General features: G+C 39.7%; 1 protein-coding gene across 6 annotated transcripts in view; it reads right to left on the reverse strand.

Annotated features, from left to right (window-relative positions):
• The window catches only part of gramd2aa (GRAM domain containing 2Aa), a 33,378-nt gene that overhangs the window by 1,193 nt on the left and 14,244 nt on the right, over positions 1-17,941 (reverse strand). For 3 of the 6 annotated variants that reach the window (XM_061028588.1, XM_061028752.1, XM_061028838.1), the window contains 9 exons: positions 13,897-13,954; positions 11,430-11,757; positions 10,270-10,373; positions 9,645-9,743; positions 6,792-6,863; positions 6,632-6,688; positions 4,984-5,161; positions 2,517-2,610; positions 424-528 (listed from right to left, as the gene is read on the reverse strand). In XM_061028588.1, the coding sequence (XP_060884571.1) occupies positions 424-528; positions 2,517-2,610; positions 4,984-5,161; positions 6,632-6,688; positions 6,792-6,863; positions 9,645-9,743; positions 10,270-10,373; positions 11,430-11,757; positions 13,897-13,954 (1,095 nt within the window). Of the gene's footprint in view, positions 1-419; positions 529-2,516; positions 2,611-4,983; positions 5,162-6,631; positions 6,689-6,791; positions 6,864-9,644; positions 9,744-10,269; positions 10,374-11,429; positions 11,758-13,896; positions 13,955-17,941 lie in introns of those variants that run through there. The other 3 variants (XM_061028918.1, XM_061028667.1, XM_061029000.1) reach the window with 3 other exon arrangements.

Here is a 17,941-nt window from a genome sequence, read left to right on the forward strand (position 1 = left end):
AATCACATCATCTGAAATTCACTTCTGCATTTTTTATCCAACAGAATATCGCTCTTTGTGAACATAGATCTTCTATTTTTTACTCGTCTAAAAAAACAAACCAGCAAACTAGCTTTGTTTAGAAACCCTACATCTGATGCTTTTATTCCTTTTTGATGAAACAATATTTTACATGCAATTAAAATACCCTAAAATATATTAAAACAATCAAATAAACACAGACATACACACAAATATTCTTGGAACAAACTAAAGATAGAGGTCTAACATCTTGTCTCCTATGCATAAATCTTACTTTGATATCGTTTTTACTTTTTTCAGTTTATTAATGTGTTTTTGCATTATTATTTTTCTAATAAAAAATAAGAGGAATCTGTTTGATATGATTATGTGCTGGTGATGCAGCTGTAGCGTCGATGTTACCTCTCTCTAAGGGGCAGAGTCGGGTTACTGAGGAAGGACAGCTGCTGCTCCAGACTGCACACGCGAAAGGCCAGGTAGCACGATGACAGGATGAGGAGAATAATACTGACAAAAAGAGGAGGGAAATTCAGATTAGATACATTCAAGAAAACCATAAATTGAAGTTTAGGCACACTTGAACTGTCTGCTGATGTGGATGAAGACATTGTAATTCCCCTTCTTTAACACTGGGAGGCGATGTTGACCTTCTGTCTACAAACCCTGACACAAACACTGTGCTTGTAGAAGTCAGCTCGAATCTGTTAAAGGACCACATCAGTTTTCTTTTTCAAGTTTACAACGACAGTAAATCATGTCACACTTTCTTTTCCTGCAGCTGAAAACTCAACACACTGCACATGACGACATACTGTATTGTTTTAAAGTTTTTAAATACGTTATTTGTGCTCTCAAATCAGCCGCTGTAACATTTCTGTACAGTTCAAAATAAATAGAATGAAAGTTGTATATGTTGTAAAATCAAGACTTCAATTCTTTGTATTTATGATTATAATTCGTAATATCATTTAAGTGTGGAGTTTAGTATTTGCAACTCAACATGACTTCTGATGTCCTGTTTTTTGTTCAACCTGGAGGAAGTGGGAAGCATGGGTCAAAGAAGATACTTTTACTATTTTAACTGATCTTAATTCACTCACAAACAACACAAATGTATGGATCAGACTCACTGACAAACACATTAGCAACTTAATTGTGTAATAAAGACAGCGTTCAGGAGTTTTGTCTGCATGTTTTGGTCCAATATCGGTGTGAAGGAGTTCTGTTTTTGTTGCCTTTGTATCAAAACAGGAATCTATATTTGATTTATTTTACAAGGTTTGTATGAATGTTAAAAAAAAAAACCTGTTGTAGTAACAACCTGAGTCCAAGCTCTCAGAGTGTTCTTGGTAGCGTATCTTTAATTTCCCTAAGAGTTACTTAGTATAAATGTTTGGCTTTATTACATACAGATACATGTACAGAGTCTTTGTGATTACATCACTCTAATTCTTGCCTCCTTACACTGGTTACCTGTCAAGTAGAGAATTTATTTAAAAATACTGTTGACTGTGTTCAAGGTGTTAAATGGACTTGGCCCTCGCTTACCTTTCAGAACTCCTGTGCCTATATCAGCCGGTAAGAGATCTAAGGTCATCAGACCAAAGCCTTCTGTCCATGCCTAGATCCAGGACAAGGTGTTATGGGGATCAGCCTTTTCTATAGCTGGACCAAAATTGTGGAACTCTCTACCTCCCAACATCCTCCTCTCACCCACCATTAGTGTTTTTAAGACTCACCTGAAAACGTATTTCTAAGCAATTGCCTTCAATTTTCAATAATCGAGCTCAGGGATCCATATCTCTGTACGTTGTGTGTTACACCGTTCATAATTGTTTCCTCTTCTTTCATTTTGATTGTTGTTGTTATGCTTTGTTTTTTTCTAACTGCTCTGCTCAGCACTTTGGATTAACGCTGTTGAGTGTAAAGTGTTATATAAATAAAGTTGAGTTATCGTAAATGATGAAAGTGATAAATGGAATTAATCTAATCTGTAATTTCTAAAAAATCAAATGAGTTTTCTCTCTTTTCCCTGAAGGGGTGGGGTCACAGTCAGCAATAAGACAAACATACAGGAGCAGATAGGGATTTATTGCTCTCTCAGGGACACTACAGTACAAATGAGGCCTCATGCTCTCTGGGTGAAGGACAGTCCCAGCGGTGACTCTGCGGCCTGTCTTTGCAGGCTGATAAAGAACAGCGTGTCACTTACAGTTTATTCAATTCTTTGCAGTGTAACTTTTTATCGTTAAATTTGGTCCGATGGAAACTCCAGTGAGGAAAACTACAAACCAAAAAGTGTTTTAACACCTCTGGCCCCCTGTGTTCAGTTTGACTCGTTAAATGGCACACTATTTATATCTCCATGATGGCGCTCGCAGTGAGCGTATAGGCGTGAGTCAGCTGTTGGCCGAGGTGAAGGTGGTGTTGTTGGTGTGTGTGTGTGTGTGTGTGTGTGTGTGTGTGTGTGTGTGTGTGTCCCTCTTTATACTCACAGCAGGGTGAAGAACTTGAGCAGCTGGTACTCCATCTGGCCCAGCTCTGTCACCGGCTCTGATAAAAGACCTCTGTCTGTCTGCAGAGATCGCTCTGTAACACACACACACACACACACACACACACACACACACACACACACACACACACACACACACACACACACACACACACACACACACACACACACACACACACACACACACACACACACACACACACACATGCACACACTTTAACATAAAACCATCAACAGGACTTGACTACATTATAAACCCATCAGGCCTCTCAGGTCATCAGGTGGAGGTCTTCTGGCTCTTTTGACAGCAAACATAAAAGTCACCTTTTCTCACAGGTTTATGCTTAATGACTGTATGTCCATTTCAGTGTGTGTGCCGGTGTGTGTGTGTGTGTGTGTGTGTGTGTAAATGGTAGTTCTTGTTTCTTGTATAGATGGTTACATGTGCAGCTTTGTAAAAGGAATGAGTTTTAATTCAGCGCGATTCAGACGGCCATTACAAGGCGTGTTATACACGTCCCTGTGACGTTTTGCCTTCAATCTGAAGCCCTTTTAAGACGGCTTAAGTGCCACAATTAAGTTCTGCTGTCATCAGGTATGTGTACATTCATACTGAGGACAGGTCAGACTTGAATCTGGGCCGCCCAATTGGAGAGCTTTTACCTGTGTACATGGGACGCTACCAAACCGATAGGACATCTTCTAAGCAAATTTTAGTTTTCTTTTTTTCCCTGTCTGGATGCTTTTGTTCGAGTGGCTGCATCATTCATGCGTCATTTATGTTCCGTTAGACTAATTAAAACATTCATTTCCTGTGTGTAAAGCTTGGAGTTCAGTTATGCAGATCTGTTTGTATCATGAGTAAACTCTATATTCTCTGATTCTTATAAAGAACCTGAAAGCTGACTTTTATACACACATATACACATTATGTATGTATGTGTGTGTGTGTGTGTGTGTGTGTGTAATATAAAGCTCCTATAGCACAGGTGATGCCTCAGGTTATACTATTAAATCCACATACATCTTTTAATGACATTACATCCCAGCTCTCCCCTCCACCTGCGAGCTGTGCTGATAAAGTACACAGAAGCTCCTGCTGATCAAACACCCAACATTAACGTGGGATAATATTTAGCGAAGATCTGTCAATATATAAGTGTCCTCAGACAACTCTGACAGCAGACATTGTTTGGTGATAATCTCGACTTAATCTGCATCCGCCCAAAGCGTTTTAATACAAGCCCCCGCATGGTTTAATCTCCATTTGGAGCTTAATGTGTCGTTGCATAAGAGAAATGTTGCTGTCCAAAAGCAATTACTCTCTCTCTCTCTCTCTCTCACACACACACACACACACACACACACACACACATGCGCACACACGGCCTTCATGAAATGAAAACCTAAAAACACCTATACGAATGCATCCAATTTAACGTTATCTATACATATCATATCTGTCCCTCCCGTTATAAACATGAAATCTTGAAATTAAACTGAATGAACTCTGGAACAAGATGTGACTCAGATTGTTGCCTCGGCTCACTGACTCCATCTTTCATGGAGGTCAAACTGCAATCTGTTTCCTCTTACCAATAAAACTCATGCTGGATTATCATCTTTTAATTTGATTGAATTCAGTATGACTTTTATTGCTCTGCACACAGTGAGACGACTGAACGCTGACTTCCATTCATCTGAACATTTATTGAATAATGTAACTGTGTAACTGCACTGTGTGCTGGCATGAGTATGTTCTTACAATGCTCCAGTTATGTATAAACTTAAACTCTAACAAGAGGTGAAAATGATTGTCGGTTTTTATAATTCATTACCTATCGATATGTTTTCCTTCTCTAAAGTGAAAATGTATAATTGCAACCTCAGTTGTATATAAAATGTATATACTGTACATTTTAATGCCTTTAATGGAGAGATAGGACAGTGGAAAAGAGTTGGAAATCAGAGTGAGAGAGAGCGGGGAAAGACATGCGGGAAAGGAGCCACAGGTTGGATTCGAACCTGGGACGCTCACTTGGAGGACTACAGCCTCTGTACATGGGGTGCGCTCCTTAACCACTAGGCTTCTGACACCCCCAGACGTCCTTTTACATTACATTAAACTCACTTATTCACATCTTGGTGGACAAAAACAAAAACTCCCGTAGGGATGAATTCTGCTTTAACATGATAAATACCTGCGGCACGCTGATATCCATAAAGTTTAATATTGAAAGAATGAACAATAACTACTAATTAAAGTTATAATATTTCACAGAGAGGTTTTCTGTAACATCTGTGTTATCAGAGTGCCACAGATCTGACCACAGTGAGAACTTCATTCACTCAACAATCTGTGAAGTCAGGACGATCACTTTTAATATGAAACTGAAAGTGAAAGAACACAACGATGTAATTGATTAAAGTTTTTTTTTTTTTATCACCTTCCAGCAGCTGCTCTGATTTGAAGGGTGCGTCTGTGGGGCTCAGGCTGCTGGTCGAGGTCCCCAGGAGGTCAGGAAGAGAGGAGGACACAGACACCACCGAGGGTTTTCTTCTCCACTTCAACACTGATGGGAATTCATTAACCACTGGGAACTCGTCTGCAACCGGGAACTCATCCTGTGGCACAGGGGACAGAAGAGAACACGTTCAAAAGATTGTGATCCAGACTGTCGTACAGACTGAGGGAGTGTGAACATCTCAGCTGCAGGCCCACTGGAGGTTGACTCATCTACACCTGCATCTAAAATTGTCTGTGTTTCTACACAGTGTTCAGGCTTCTGATGATATCACCGATTACACAACTTTAGCTACATCTGTCGCCCCAAAACTTTCCGGCGTGTAGCCTTTGAAAAAAAGAAGTCTGGGATGCGTGTGAACTCAAGTGTGAACACGAGTTGTGAGCAGTAAGACAAGTTCATCAAGTTGAAAAATGTGGAGTTATGCTGATGGGAATTACATTTAAAAGAGACATAAAAAACTTTTTCTGTTTTTTTAATCCATGAAATCATTCTGTGAATTCTTCCTGTTGGCCTTGGTGGTCCGTGGAGCTACAATTCACTTAGCAGACAGCTTCAGCACACTGATGCATTTGGTTAAAAAAAATATTAATTTCAAGTGATCTATTTGAACAACATTAGTCATTCTTGTTAAAGGGCCTTAAGCATGAAGTGGCATTATAAAGGCTTATTATTACAAATGATCTAAATCTCTATAAATACATAAAAACAGCCAAAGAACTCCAAGGTTGTGAAAGACCCCTTTAGCAGGTGTGTATCCTTTCTATTAGTTATAAAAGGTTAAAAATGATATAAAAATGTGACAAATGTGTTAAAGGTGAATGAGTAGTGGATAAAAATAAATGGGTTCTAGGTAAGCGGTCAAAAGATGATCTTTCAAAATAGCATGAAGAAGAATCAATTATTAGGTCTAAATGAAGAAACTAGTGGCTATACCTGTTCAATAACTTTCATACTAACTCCTAAGCCCTGAACAAGTTTCCTTAATGGTTCAGTTCATGTCTTGATATGAGTAATAGGTCTACTGATGAATCAGGCGTCCTAATAAAATCCGAGTTTGAGATGAGCAAAACCTCCAAAAAAGCCTTCAGTCAAACACGTCGGCAGCATCAACAAACACACATTTACGCTTTGAATGCTTCAATCCTCTGTTAAAGTGAGATCAATGACGCACATGTTAATATAACTTAAGAGTTCATTAGTACAAAGGCTGTTCTGTGGCACAGACACACACACGCACACACACACACACACACACGCACGCACGCGCACACACACGCACACGCACACACACACACGCACACACACACACACACACACAAGGTGACTTCACAGAGCTCTTTGATAGCATCGTGCAGTGTCGGGGGATAATTCAGTGTCAGGCTGCAGCTGAATGATCGATTGATCACGTCTGTGTAATAAAGTGGGTCAGACTCCAGGTCAGGGGTAATCTGTAAGTGAGAGTTATCAGACGCCTTCAGGAAACATTAAAGTCATTTGGACACCTGTGAACTACCAGACGTTGTTCTATAATTTGATGACAGTTTATAAAAGACGCGTTGCTGCTTACCAAGGATAAGGTCGGCTCCTCCATGAACTGCTTCAAGCTCAGACTCTTCCCATTGACCTGGAGAGGAAAAGAAAAACAACTTCTGGACTGACATTTACAACAAACAGTAAATTACACATAGCATTCATGCATGTGTGTGTGTGTGTGTGTGTCCTCTGACCTGTAGGTGTGTGCAGATCCTTCGAAGGACGTCATACACACTGTCTCTTGACAGCAGAGACACAAATACATACTGAGGAAATGAGAAAAAAAGAGGAATAGGGATGTGACAAAGCCTTGTTTGTGTTCTGATTGCGTTTATGAACCAAGGTCCTTTAGACGACACTTTCAAATGTTCACAGCGTACAGTTTCAGCTCAACCTCAAAAGTCATCTAGTGTACAGCATGAACAAAAAGAATACACACATTTCTTGATGAAGGACCAGGAAGAAAAAACTTTATACTTTTCTCAACTCAGTAACATCTGAACCTCGACCTGTTTATCTGTACTATCAGCATTTGAGATTTGATTTGATTTGTTTATTTTCGAACATGTAACATAAGACAAAGGTGAACATGAAAAAAAAAAAACAGACAGAAAATGAATAATAATTACAAACAGTGGAAAGTATAATACAGAAAAAAAAAAAAAAAATTTGGACACTAAGCTTTTTTAAGTTACATGTCCGCAAAGGAGTGGGAAGAAGTAAACACTTATTGAATCCCACCCCCTCTCCATATATTTAGCTAGCTTGTATTATTTTTGTCAATTATGACTATAATATAATATGATTTTTTTTTTTATAGTTTATGTGTCTTTTCAATGTAAAGTTATAAATAAATATATACATGAACTACATATTCTAAATAATACAATAACAATAACAACAGCAACAAAAAGGAGAAAAAGAAAAGATCATTGCTATTATAACACTCGGCTAATTATTACAGCACATAATCAGAGCATTCAGACACATAAGACAGGAAGTGATCATTTGTATAGTAACGCTACATTCAAAGCCATGTCATCATAATAATTTAACCTAATAGAAAAGGGAGCATAATATTATTTGAGCAGACAACATTTTAAGCTCTAATCTGGGACACAAAGAGGATATTTTCTAATCACATTTTATTCTTGTTTATTCTGACTTGATACACTATGATTGACAGGTTGATGACAGCTTACCAAAATATCCCTCTGACCTGGAAAACAACGACTGATTTTTTTTTAGAAAGACTTTGAAATGTATTTGTCGGTATCTGTGTTATTGAGTGAGTCGACCTTTTATCAGTTGTTTCTGTTCGCGTCGGCCCGTTTACAGTCCTGTTGTCTCTCTGCTGAAGGTCATGTTTGTGAAGAGCTGAACAATTACAATTGAAGCTGTTGATGGCGTTCTTGTGACAGAGACTCGCCGTTAACCTTGAACCACATAAACGGAAGAACTAAGCTCTGTTTAGCAGTATAGCCGTATTATTCATAGCCATGTATGTGTGTGCGTGGTTACATAATGCACATTACACAATGTTGCAGACGTGCTGCATGAGGTGAAAGATATTTGTCCTTGAGCTGTTCGAGACATACTGCTCGTATGCTTTGACAAAGGTGAGGATTTAGTTGTGTACTTCAGAAATATTACAAGCTAAGACAAATTGTTTTAGATAGATGGAATGTAAACATTTATTTAACACTGGCGGGGTCGTGCGCTGAGCCGCCGACTTAACATGAGACCTTCAATAGGGAGAGATATTAGAGGCATGCCGCTATTTGACGGTGACGACAGACACTGAGATGTTATCTGGTGTACATGCAACAGACCTTAGACTGACGCTGTGCAGATACTCAACGTTTTATTTATTGTCAGCTTGAAAAAAAAAAAAGATAGCTCGGGCACTCTGCTTTTGGATAATCAAGGTCATAGATAAATGAGGTTTGTTTGACAACGTTTGAGTACACAGAAATGAGTCTAGTGTTTAGTGTGTGGGACTGTGAATGTATAAGAAGCACTTTTTTTATCTTTAACATTTTAAATGTTGTCCTCCAGAGTTTGATAGTTGTGTAGCCATGCTGGTGGTGCAGCTGTTAAGATGTTCTTATTTGTGTGTTGGTTGGTTGATCCGCTCACCACTCTGCTCCAGACAAAAAACATCAATGGCCTTGCATGGACTGATGTGAAATTTGGACAGACCATAATGTTCTGAAAAGGAGGAATGGTGATGAACCAACATTTCCTCTATAATGTTGACTCTATTTAAGTGAGATGACTTTACAGCTGCAGGTATTAGAGTTTCCTAAAGGAGGGATTTTAGTGATGCTGTGACTCTTTATGATGCATGAATTGTCATTAGCCATTTTTTTAATTAAATTTACGACTTTCCTATTTATCAAAACTGTACAGATTGAAGTATGATGAAATGCTAATTACCCAATATTGTTATGTTAGCAGGCTAAACTTTGTTGGTAAGCCAGACGAAATGTCCTGTTAAACGTCAGCATGTTGACATCAAAACAATAGCATGCACCTCAAAATGCGTCTGTACCTTGGCAAAGCATGACAGGGTGGTTTGCATGGCGACAAACTCTGGCTTAAATCAGTCATCTTTGCACTCATTACGCTAGTTTAATTCCCTGACTTTTGTCATTTGGACTCCAAATCGTGAATTGCTCTCTCTTTTCTCTTCTGTATTTTTAGAAGAGTGACAGGCTCTTAAAATGTTAGCACGTTCTATTATTAGCTGGTATGTTATCACCCGTCATGTGTTGTATGAGGCAGAACAGAAACTTTTAAGCTCATCATGTCTTTGAAAAAGCCCCATTGAAGACAGGCCCGAGCCTGATGTGACAGAGAGTTGAAAAGCCCTTCTGAACGTTGCCTTAATGGCTCTCTCGCTCCATCAGACTGGGACTCCGCTCTGCTGCTATCTATAGCATGGTGTTGGCTTTTTCCATCACACCTCCCCTTGAAACGACATCCCTGCTGTGCTAATCAGAATAAGTATTTTAATTCAAAGCGACTGTGATGGAAGTGTTTACCTTCTGGCCAGTGTCTGTGGTGATAGCCAAGCCATTGGGCACGAGGCCCGCTGTTTTGTGCTTCTTCACCAGCCTCACAGAAACGACAGGGATAGCCACCTACCCAGAGGGAAAAGGGCACCAGATAACATTTAGAAGGGGAACGGTTGAGTAAAAATTAAAGGCATTGAGTATAGCAGGAAAGTCAAATGTTCCCAGGAAAATCCCCAGGATAGAACATGCAGTTGACACGAAACGTGTCTTATTTCGGTCAGAATGTGAAGAATGCAGGCTGAATAAGTAGCTTATTGTCAATTAGATATCAGGAGAGGTTTGGTTTCAGGGAAATGAAGGAAAAGGAACAATGCACAGCTTCAAAGAGAAAGTCACAAAACTGTTTAAGGTTAAAAGGGTCAGTACCTGTTCTTGGTACATACTTTCACAGCGCACACATGTGATCAAAGACATTTTCTCAGTACAATAATTAAAGCTGTGACTCTGGAAGTCACTCCATCATCTCGACAAACTCACAATGGCAGAAATGATCGAGTTGTCCGCCCCGCTCGTCACACTGTGACTTGAAGTCACACCGTTCCATTTCTGACAGTCACTTTTAGTTTGCTAAGCTGTCTGTCTGCATTCATACCTTAATGTCTTTGCCAAAAAGGTTGGCATAGAAACACAGCCAGTTTCTGGAAATGTAGAGCCGACCTTGTAGAAGGATATCTCTGAGGAGAGCACAGGAGTACACTGACAACAGAAGAAACAAAAAGAATGTCTGTTACCATTCAAACACTGACAAAACAAAAAAAAGAAAAACATGCAGGATTATCAGCACATTTTCACACAGCCCCCTCCTGCTGCCTCTCTGGTACTCCTTTCAAACCGAGAGAAGTTTTCATCATTCCTGAAGTTACACTTCATCACTCTTACTTTATAGGGTGCACATAGGGACAAGGTGTATAGTAAACCAGGTGAAACTGTGCAAACAAAGAGGGTGAGACACAGCAGGATAAGTTTAATTGTTTTGAGATTAAGCAGATATCAGAACTGAAGCAGGAAGAATCAAAGTTGGACACAAAGTCAGGACAGATATTTACCATGAATAAGAAGCTTTAAAATAGTCAACTTTCCAGAAAATGGGTTCTGGAAATCAATGGGTTTAGGTATTCCAGTACAGGTTTTAACATTGGAGATGCAGCACCAGTGAAATTAAACTGCTTTTAACGTCTACAAATCTAAAGAAATATGAGAAATAAGAAAATGTGTTTACTACACTGATATTGTTATTGAGGGTCTCACACACCTCTGTGTGGCAATTTTCTAGAGGTGACATCTTAAAAAAGCTTATTTTGCCAACCTACTAATCCAACATCCAACAACATAGTGAAGATGTATTTATTGGTATGGAAAGCTTCACATCCCCACCACTGAAAAGCTGGAAATGGGAACTTTGGAATTATTTAATTATTTTGATCATGAGTCGATTTTAAGACTCATTACGTGGCCTTTTAATTTCGACTCAACTATTCATTTAATCTCGTAGCACATTACTTTCCAGTATCTACTTTTTTTTAAAAGGACAGTGTAAGTCTCATGCTGTTCCTGGAAGCACAGAGACATACAAACAAAGAGTATATTCAAATCTGGACACAGATTAGTAGAATCAAAAGAAGTAGGAATAAATATATAACAGACAAAGTCAATATGAAGCATGGCTGTTAAAGCATATCCTCAGAATGATTAATAAAACTGTTGCATCACAAAATCAGTCTTAAGTTTTCCTCTTGGTTGAACGCACCGTACCTTTCATGAGGATCTCATCCTTGGGCACACACTGGAACAGTTTGTGGTACTGCGAGTTGTACTTGCTGACAGTCTGTGCAGAGGGACAGGGCAGAGTCATGAGCAGCTCCTTGGCGGACCGGCCTGCCTGCACGGCACCAACAGCACCGGCCCCACCGCCAACTCCGCCACCACCACCACCAGCGGCCACTCCGGCTCCGCTCGCCGCAGACACCACCCTCTCCCTCAGAGGACGCGAGCTCTGCACCAGGCTCAGCACGTTGGCACCGTACACACACACACACTCGCGCACATCCAAGGCCTGGAGCAAGCTGCTGCAAGACACACACTGTTCCCCTGTCGCCGGTCAGTAAAAGGACTACCTGTATCTCTAGTCTACAAACACACACCTGGCTCTAATGCATACACCTACACACAAACAAACACACACACACACACACTACTACAGAGCTTCAGCAGCATCGCCTCAGTTTACAGCCAGAGCTCCCTCTCAGAAACTACAAGGCTCTCTTTCTCTGCCTGAAATACACCTCCAGTGACTCTCCACTGAGCAGCACTCAACTGACACCCTCCCTCTTCTCCCTCCCTCCTTTACACACACACACACACACACACACACACACACACACTGCCCTTCATCATTCTGAGCTGAAACACACTCTCGCACTCACAGGTACGCCTCAACTCTCTCTCTCTCTCTCTGCCTCTCCCTCCCTCTATCGAGCAGTTTCTCTTCCTCTAACCCTCCTGACTGCAGTGTTGGACTCACTTTCTCGAGAAAATCTTCACTTTTCCTCCCTGAACGCAGAAGCGGTGTCATTCATTTCAACAGCTCAACGCTCAAGCTCACCTCCAGCACCCCTGCCAACAGACTATCTTTCCCTATTTTTCTTTCCTGTCTTGTATCTCATCTATCTTCCTTCCACCCGTATCTGCACAGTTTGCTGTTGTCTGCTGCTTCTGTTTATGTCCCTCTATTATTAGCTCATGCTGGAGCAGCTCTTGTCGTCAGGAGTATGGCACGACCAGTAGGTGACCGAAATTTCAATGGTTTAAACTGTGACTTAATTCAGTAGCCCATCTAGAATAATCCGTCCTTCAGGTTGATATTGTTTCTGTATGTTGCACATAAAAGGCTGAATATATTTGGAGGGCACTAGCAGGGATCACAGCCAAGTCTACTGCAAAATAGTTGCTGTTTTTTTCAACCATTTGACAGCTTAACATTCATTTATGATTCTCAAAATGTAATTTGTTGAATTTCATGTTTGCTTTGTGATTCGGTTCACAGTGGCAAGTTATAATTGATGAAAATAATGTCCAATCTGAATCTGTTCAAATTAGTACAAAAAAGGAAAGTAATGTAGCACAGGGGAATAATACACCTACATTCATCAACTATGTGTTCCTCAGTTTTTTAAAAAGGCCATCCTTTGTACACATTTAATCATGCAGGATCCTTTAGTGTATTTCAAGATAATACAACATCATAGCATAGTCATTAGTAAATACAAAGCACTGTTGAGCTAAGCTGTCAATAACAGCATCACTTGGTTTTGTATGTCGAGTGTAAAATGGTACAAAGAATGGCGTTGACTTGTTCATAAATTAACAATTGCAGCTTCTGACGGTTACTTATTACGGCTTCTTGGCAAGCCTTTATATGATTTCCAAAATGTCATAAATCTTTTATGCAAATCAAATTTTGGCATAATGGTGAAAGTTTGAAATGTCAATGAATCACAAAATAAAACATTCTCTCCATGATTTAATGGAGTATGCTGATTTATTTAGTTCAAGGAGCAATATGTAAGATATCTACTGAATTCAATCCTAATATGACCTTACTATATCATCAGACTTTAAGGAAACATGTAGAAGTGCTGGCTCCTCTGACAACAACACAGCAGCCAATATGTCTTCCTCTTAAATTTCACATCCTGAATGGTCTGAATTTGTTTGGACCAGAGAAGGTAGGCAGTTGTAAGGCACCCCTACACAGCTGTTTTTGGACGCCCCCCCCGGTTTATCAGGAATGACACCAGCTATGACGGCAAACCCACAGGTGTTGCAGCGTTGGAAGAGGGCAAGCGAACTGGTTCACATATACCTGATTCTAGCTGACATAAAAAGCCTCCACGAGCAGAAGCGTGGTGAAACTAGGATCAATGTTGGAGACTATTTTGAAAAAAGAGGTTTGACGCAGAAAGGTTTAAAGACCGATGCAGAGCTGGCTAAACACTGAAGCTTCTTTGTCCGCGACATAGCAACCCCTGTGCACATAGACTCCAGGGAGGAGTGTGTGTGTGTATGGGGGGGGGGGATACAGCTCTGTCCAATGTATTGATTTTGGACTACAGTACCCATTTTAAACACTAGGTGTCAGAGTTACATATTGCTCCTTTAAGTCTGGTAAAACCTGTTCCTATCACAGACACTGAAGCAATTATGCTGAATAGAGACTCACCGAGCCGCGGTAACATTTCTTCACATCTTCATAGGACAGATCTTCAATCAGATGAAACCTGCAATGAACGGAAAAATACACTTGGAACAACTCTCTGTCACATCAGGCTTATACAACATATGACAGGTGATAAAAAAACAGCTAATATTAGAACGTGTTAACATCTCAATTACTGTTAATACATTATTATGTACAAAAAATATTTAAAAAAAAGACTTCAATAAAACTATTCAGACACATTGAAGCAGATGAACCCCTTCATCTGGCCTGAAGGCATCATGACAAAGAGAGTTCTGCTCATGCATGTGTACAGAACGTATTGTATATATGTGTATAGTTTGTGTACAGTGCATGAAAATCGCATCTGGGTCAAAGCTTCCACACAAAGAGTTAATCATTAGTGTGTGCATAACTGCAGCGAGACGAAGATAAATATTGAGTTGTTTAAACACAAATAGTGACCAAGCCAAGGAATTGTACATGTTTTTCATTTTGTAGTCAGAATATACTCACACACATGCACTCATACGAGTCACTGGGATAAAGCTTGCCTCAGCAGGAATAGTCAGATCAGTGAAGCAGATGTCACAGCATGATATTTATATCTATCCTTAATGCAGACAGAACCACCCCACAGATTCACTAAACTTTAATCAGCCCTTTAAGGAAAATGTCATTGAAATAAACTCATGTGCCAGTTAAGATGCTTAAAAGAGGAAGACATGTAGGCTTCCTATTCTTCACGTTTCTTTCCTCGAGTGTTACTGTAGGTGATTGACAGCGTGACGTAACACAGTGCTGATAGGAAAGGACTCCTGCTCAAGGATATGCTGATAAAAAAGAAGCTTTGGAAAAAAACTCAATTGCTGCTTCATGTTAACACTGATGGATTCATTCTATAGAAAATGTAATTCATGAACCACAGAAACAGAGGCATCGAGTAAAGGACGTTAAGAGAAAAGAAAATATATATTAAAGTCGTTAGCCTAAAAACTTTTTCTCTTGAGGCCATGAAAAAAAAGGTGAAACAAGTATGTAAAGGGCTGTGGTTCAATTGGTAGAGTCAGTCATCTCTTAACCGGAAGGTCGGGGGTTCGATCCCCAGCTCCTGAAGCTGTAGGTCAGATGCGTCCTTGGGCAAGACACTTAACCCTAACTGCCCATATCGACATAGTCCGTGCTTGTGCATTCTGTCAGCGCCACTGTTTTGCTCCATCGGAACGGAGGCGCCCGTCCCCACTGGGTACGTTTCTGGAGCGTGAGCGCAGCGTAGTGCAGCCATAAGACGCTGTACACTCATCACAGGAGAACTACAAGATCACACGGGAATAAAGAGATATACGAGCAAATGTGCAAAAATTAGAAGTTGCTTCGGCTGTGGCATATAAATGTGTATGAATGGGATTTACTGATGGACACTTTGCATAGCAGCCTCTGACATCAGTGTGTGAATGTGTGAATGTGTAGGTGTGGCCTGCGATGTAAAAAAACACTTTGAGTTGTAAGAATATGTGAAAAGCGCTATAGCTCAAACCCAATTACCATTTACCATATTTAAGCGGTCAGTTTTATATCACATAGGTATGAACCTCAGTAACATCCTTCCTTATTAAACTAATAACCACAGGTGGACTGTTCCTTTGTATTGTCCCTTAAAGAGCCCATATTCTGCCCTTTTTGGGGTTCGTATATTTAATCTATGTACCTACTTTTGTACGTTCACAATAGCTAAAGTCCGAAAAAAGTGTCTGTTTTCATGTACTGCTCCTCCTTGCTCCCTCTCCGCTCTGAGTCTGTCAGCTACGCTCTGCTCATCCCCCACTGTTAGACCCCACGTGGGCCAAGTCTGCTCTGGTCGGTCTGCCGATCCGCTCTGTCATTATTGGTCAGTTGCTCAGCATACTTCTCGGAAATTTCAACATGAGCTGCTGGGCTTGCCACAACGAGCCAATGGACTTAGATCAGTGATCTCACACTGACAATGACGCTGCACTGACAAATTTTTATCGAGATTTTTATCACACAGATGTGCCTAAACATGCACAGGACACTTGGAAAACACACTAAAGAGCATATAAAACCAGAAAAAGCATAATATGGGACCTTTAAGTTCTTTTACACAGTACAATTAGGCTAAGTGTAATTTATACACTTCTACTACTGCATTATTTGTCAGGGGGAAAATTTGATGTTTTCCAACTCTGCAGTTTTGATTTTATCAGTCAACCAAATATGCATGGTTTTAGATTACTGAAATAGGCATTGAAACTTTGTTTTCAACCTGCTCTATCTTCACAGTCTTAAATCCTGCTGTTTCTACATAACCTTAATGATCAACTAACTTTATACCTGGGACATGCAGCTTCAGCTTCAGTTGATAGCCTTCGTGAATATGTATGACATTTTTTAGAACAGTACACTTTCTGTTTAAAAGTTAAAAGTTTAAGGTAAAAAAGAAAACTGCTTGCAAACATTGTTTTCAAGAAGCTAACTAAAACTCAGCCTGATAACTCGTGAAGATAATGAAAGCTTGATTAGCTAGCTAGCAGGTTGATTTGTTGTTGCCATAATCATTGATTAAATTATCAAAATAACCAATACCACTTTATATAAATAAGAAGACTGCTATTGTTTTCTTCTAAGTTTACCCAAGAGACCATCAGCTTTCAAAATGACTAATTAGTTTGTTGCTTAATTTTATTTGTTTATTATTGCTCATTTGCAAACAGTACATCTGTGCTAGCATTGCTGTAGCCACGTGTCTGTAATTACATTTCTACATATATATATTTATATATATACTATACATATGATGTACATATATATATATATATATATATATATATATATATGTATATATAGCCTATATGTACATCATTAATACTTATTTTTTCAGCTTAACCTTCACTATTTAACCGGTAAAATGTATCTTTCTTTCTTTTTTCCCTTACCTGGCTGGACCATGATTCAGCATCATAAGCTAGCAGCTCCACATTTGTATTCACCTTGAACAGCGTCCTTTACTCATATGAAGGAAGGTGTTGTTGTTACATAAAGATGCCTCAACAGCAGGCAGCAGGACTGTCAGTGTCCCTGCTCTGATGAGACACTCTCCTCTGGTTTAAGGAGTTTAGTGTGACATCTGTCCTCTGAATCTGCTAATGCTTTCCTCTCATACAGACAAGACCTTTGACTGTAGTGTGTAAGGAAGCATCTCTCATTGGCATCATTGGGGGGAAAAAAATGTAAAACTTATTACCACATATTCCCTGGTTTGTTTTTTCTGCTTAGCAAGTTATTCCACAGCATTTCTGATAATACAGACAGCAACTCAATAATTAAAATGCTGCTGTTAATAAAGCTACCAGCTGTCATAGTCCTGTTATAAGTCTGTCCAATCATTTTGATCAGATCGAGTAAAATCATGATACCTGTCTTCATATCAACAGCAAGCACTTTGCTTGTGCATTGAGCATGATCGCAGTGTTCAACAAGCATAAGACAGTGGACTAGTCGTATAAGAATGGCAGAAAAATTCAGATATAGTGAGGTATTGGTGCACTTTGTTACTCTCCCTAATGCTGTCTCATCATAGAATATTTGAGTCATCTCATGTTCATGTTTTTGAAACAGACCGGCGTTCTCTGCTTGGTAACTTTCAAAATCTTATTTACTATGGCTGGTTTTCCTAAAGTTGCCTTCACTAGCTATAAAAGTGAGTATTAGCTGTCCCATACATTTAGTGGAGCAAAAAGTGAACTACCACCCTCTCAAATGTAGGAGAGTGGAAGTACGAAGGAGCATACGTAAAAAAAAACCTCTAGAAAAAAATCAAACAAACTAAAAGTTGATCATTTTTAAGACTATGTTGTTAACCTACCCTTTAAATCAAAGCATGAATGAGAGGCTGTAAAAAGACCAAAAGACCCAGACAGAGTTCAAATGTCAGAGAGCAATGTGGGCTGACAGATGTTATCGCTGCCTGCTGTGTGCATGTTTGTGTAAGTGTGTAAGTGTGTGTGCATGTGTGTGTTTGTGTGTGTGT

This window comes from Labrus mixtus, chromosome 1 (genome assembly GCF_963584025.1).
Source record: "Labrus mixtus chromosome 1, fLabMix1.1, whole genome shotgun sequence".
Lineage (NCBI taxonomy): Eukaryota > Metazoa > Chordata > Actinopteri > Labriformes > Labridae > Labrus > Labrus mixtus.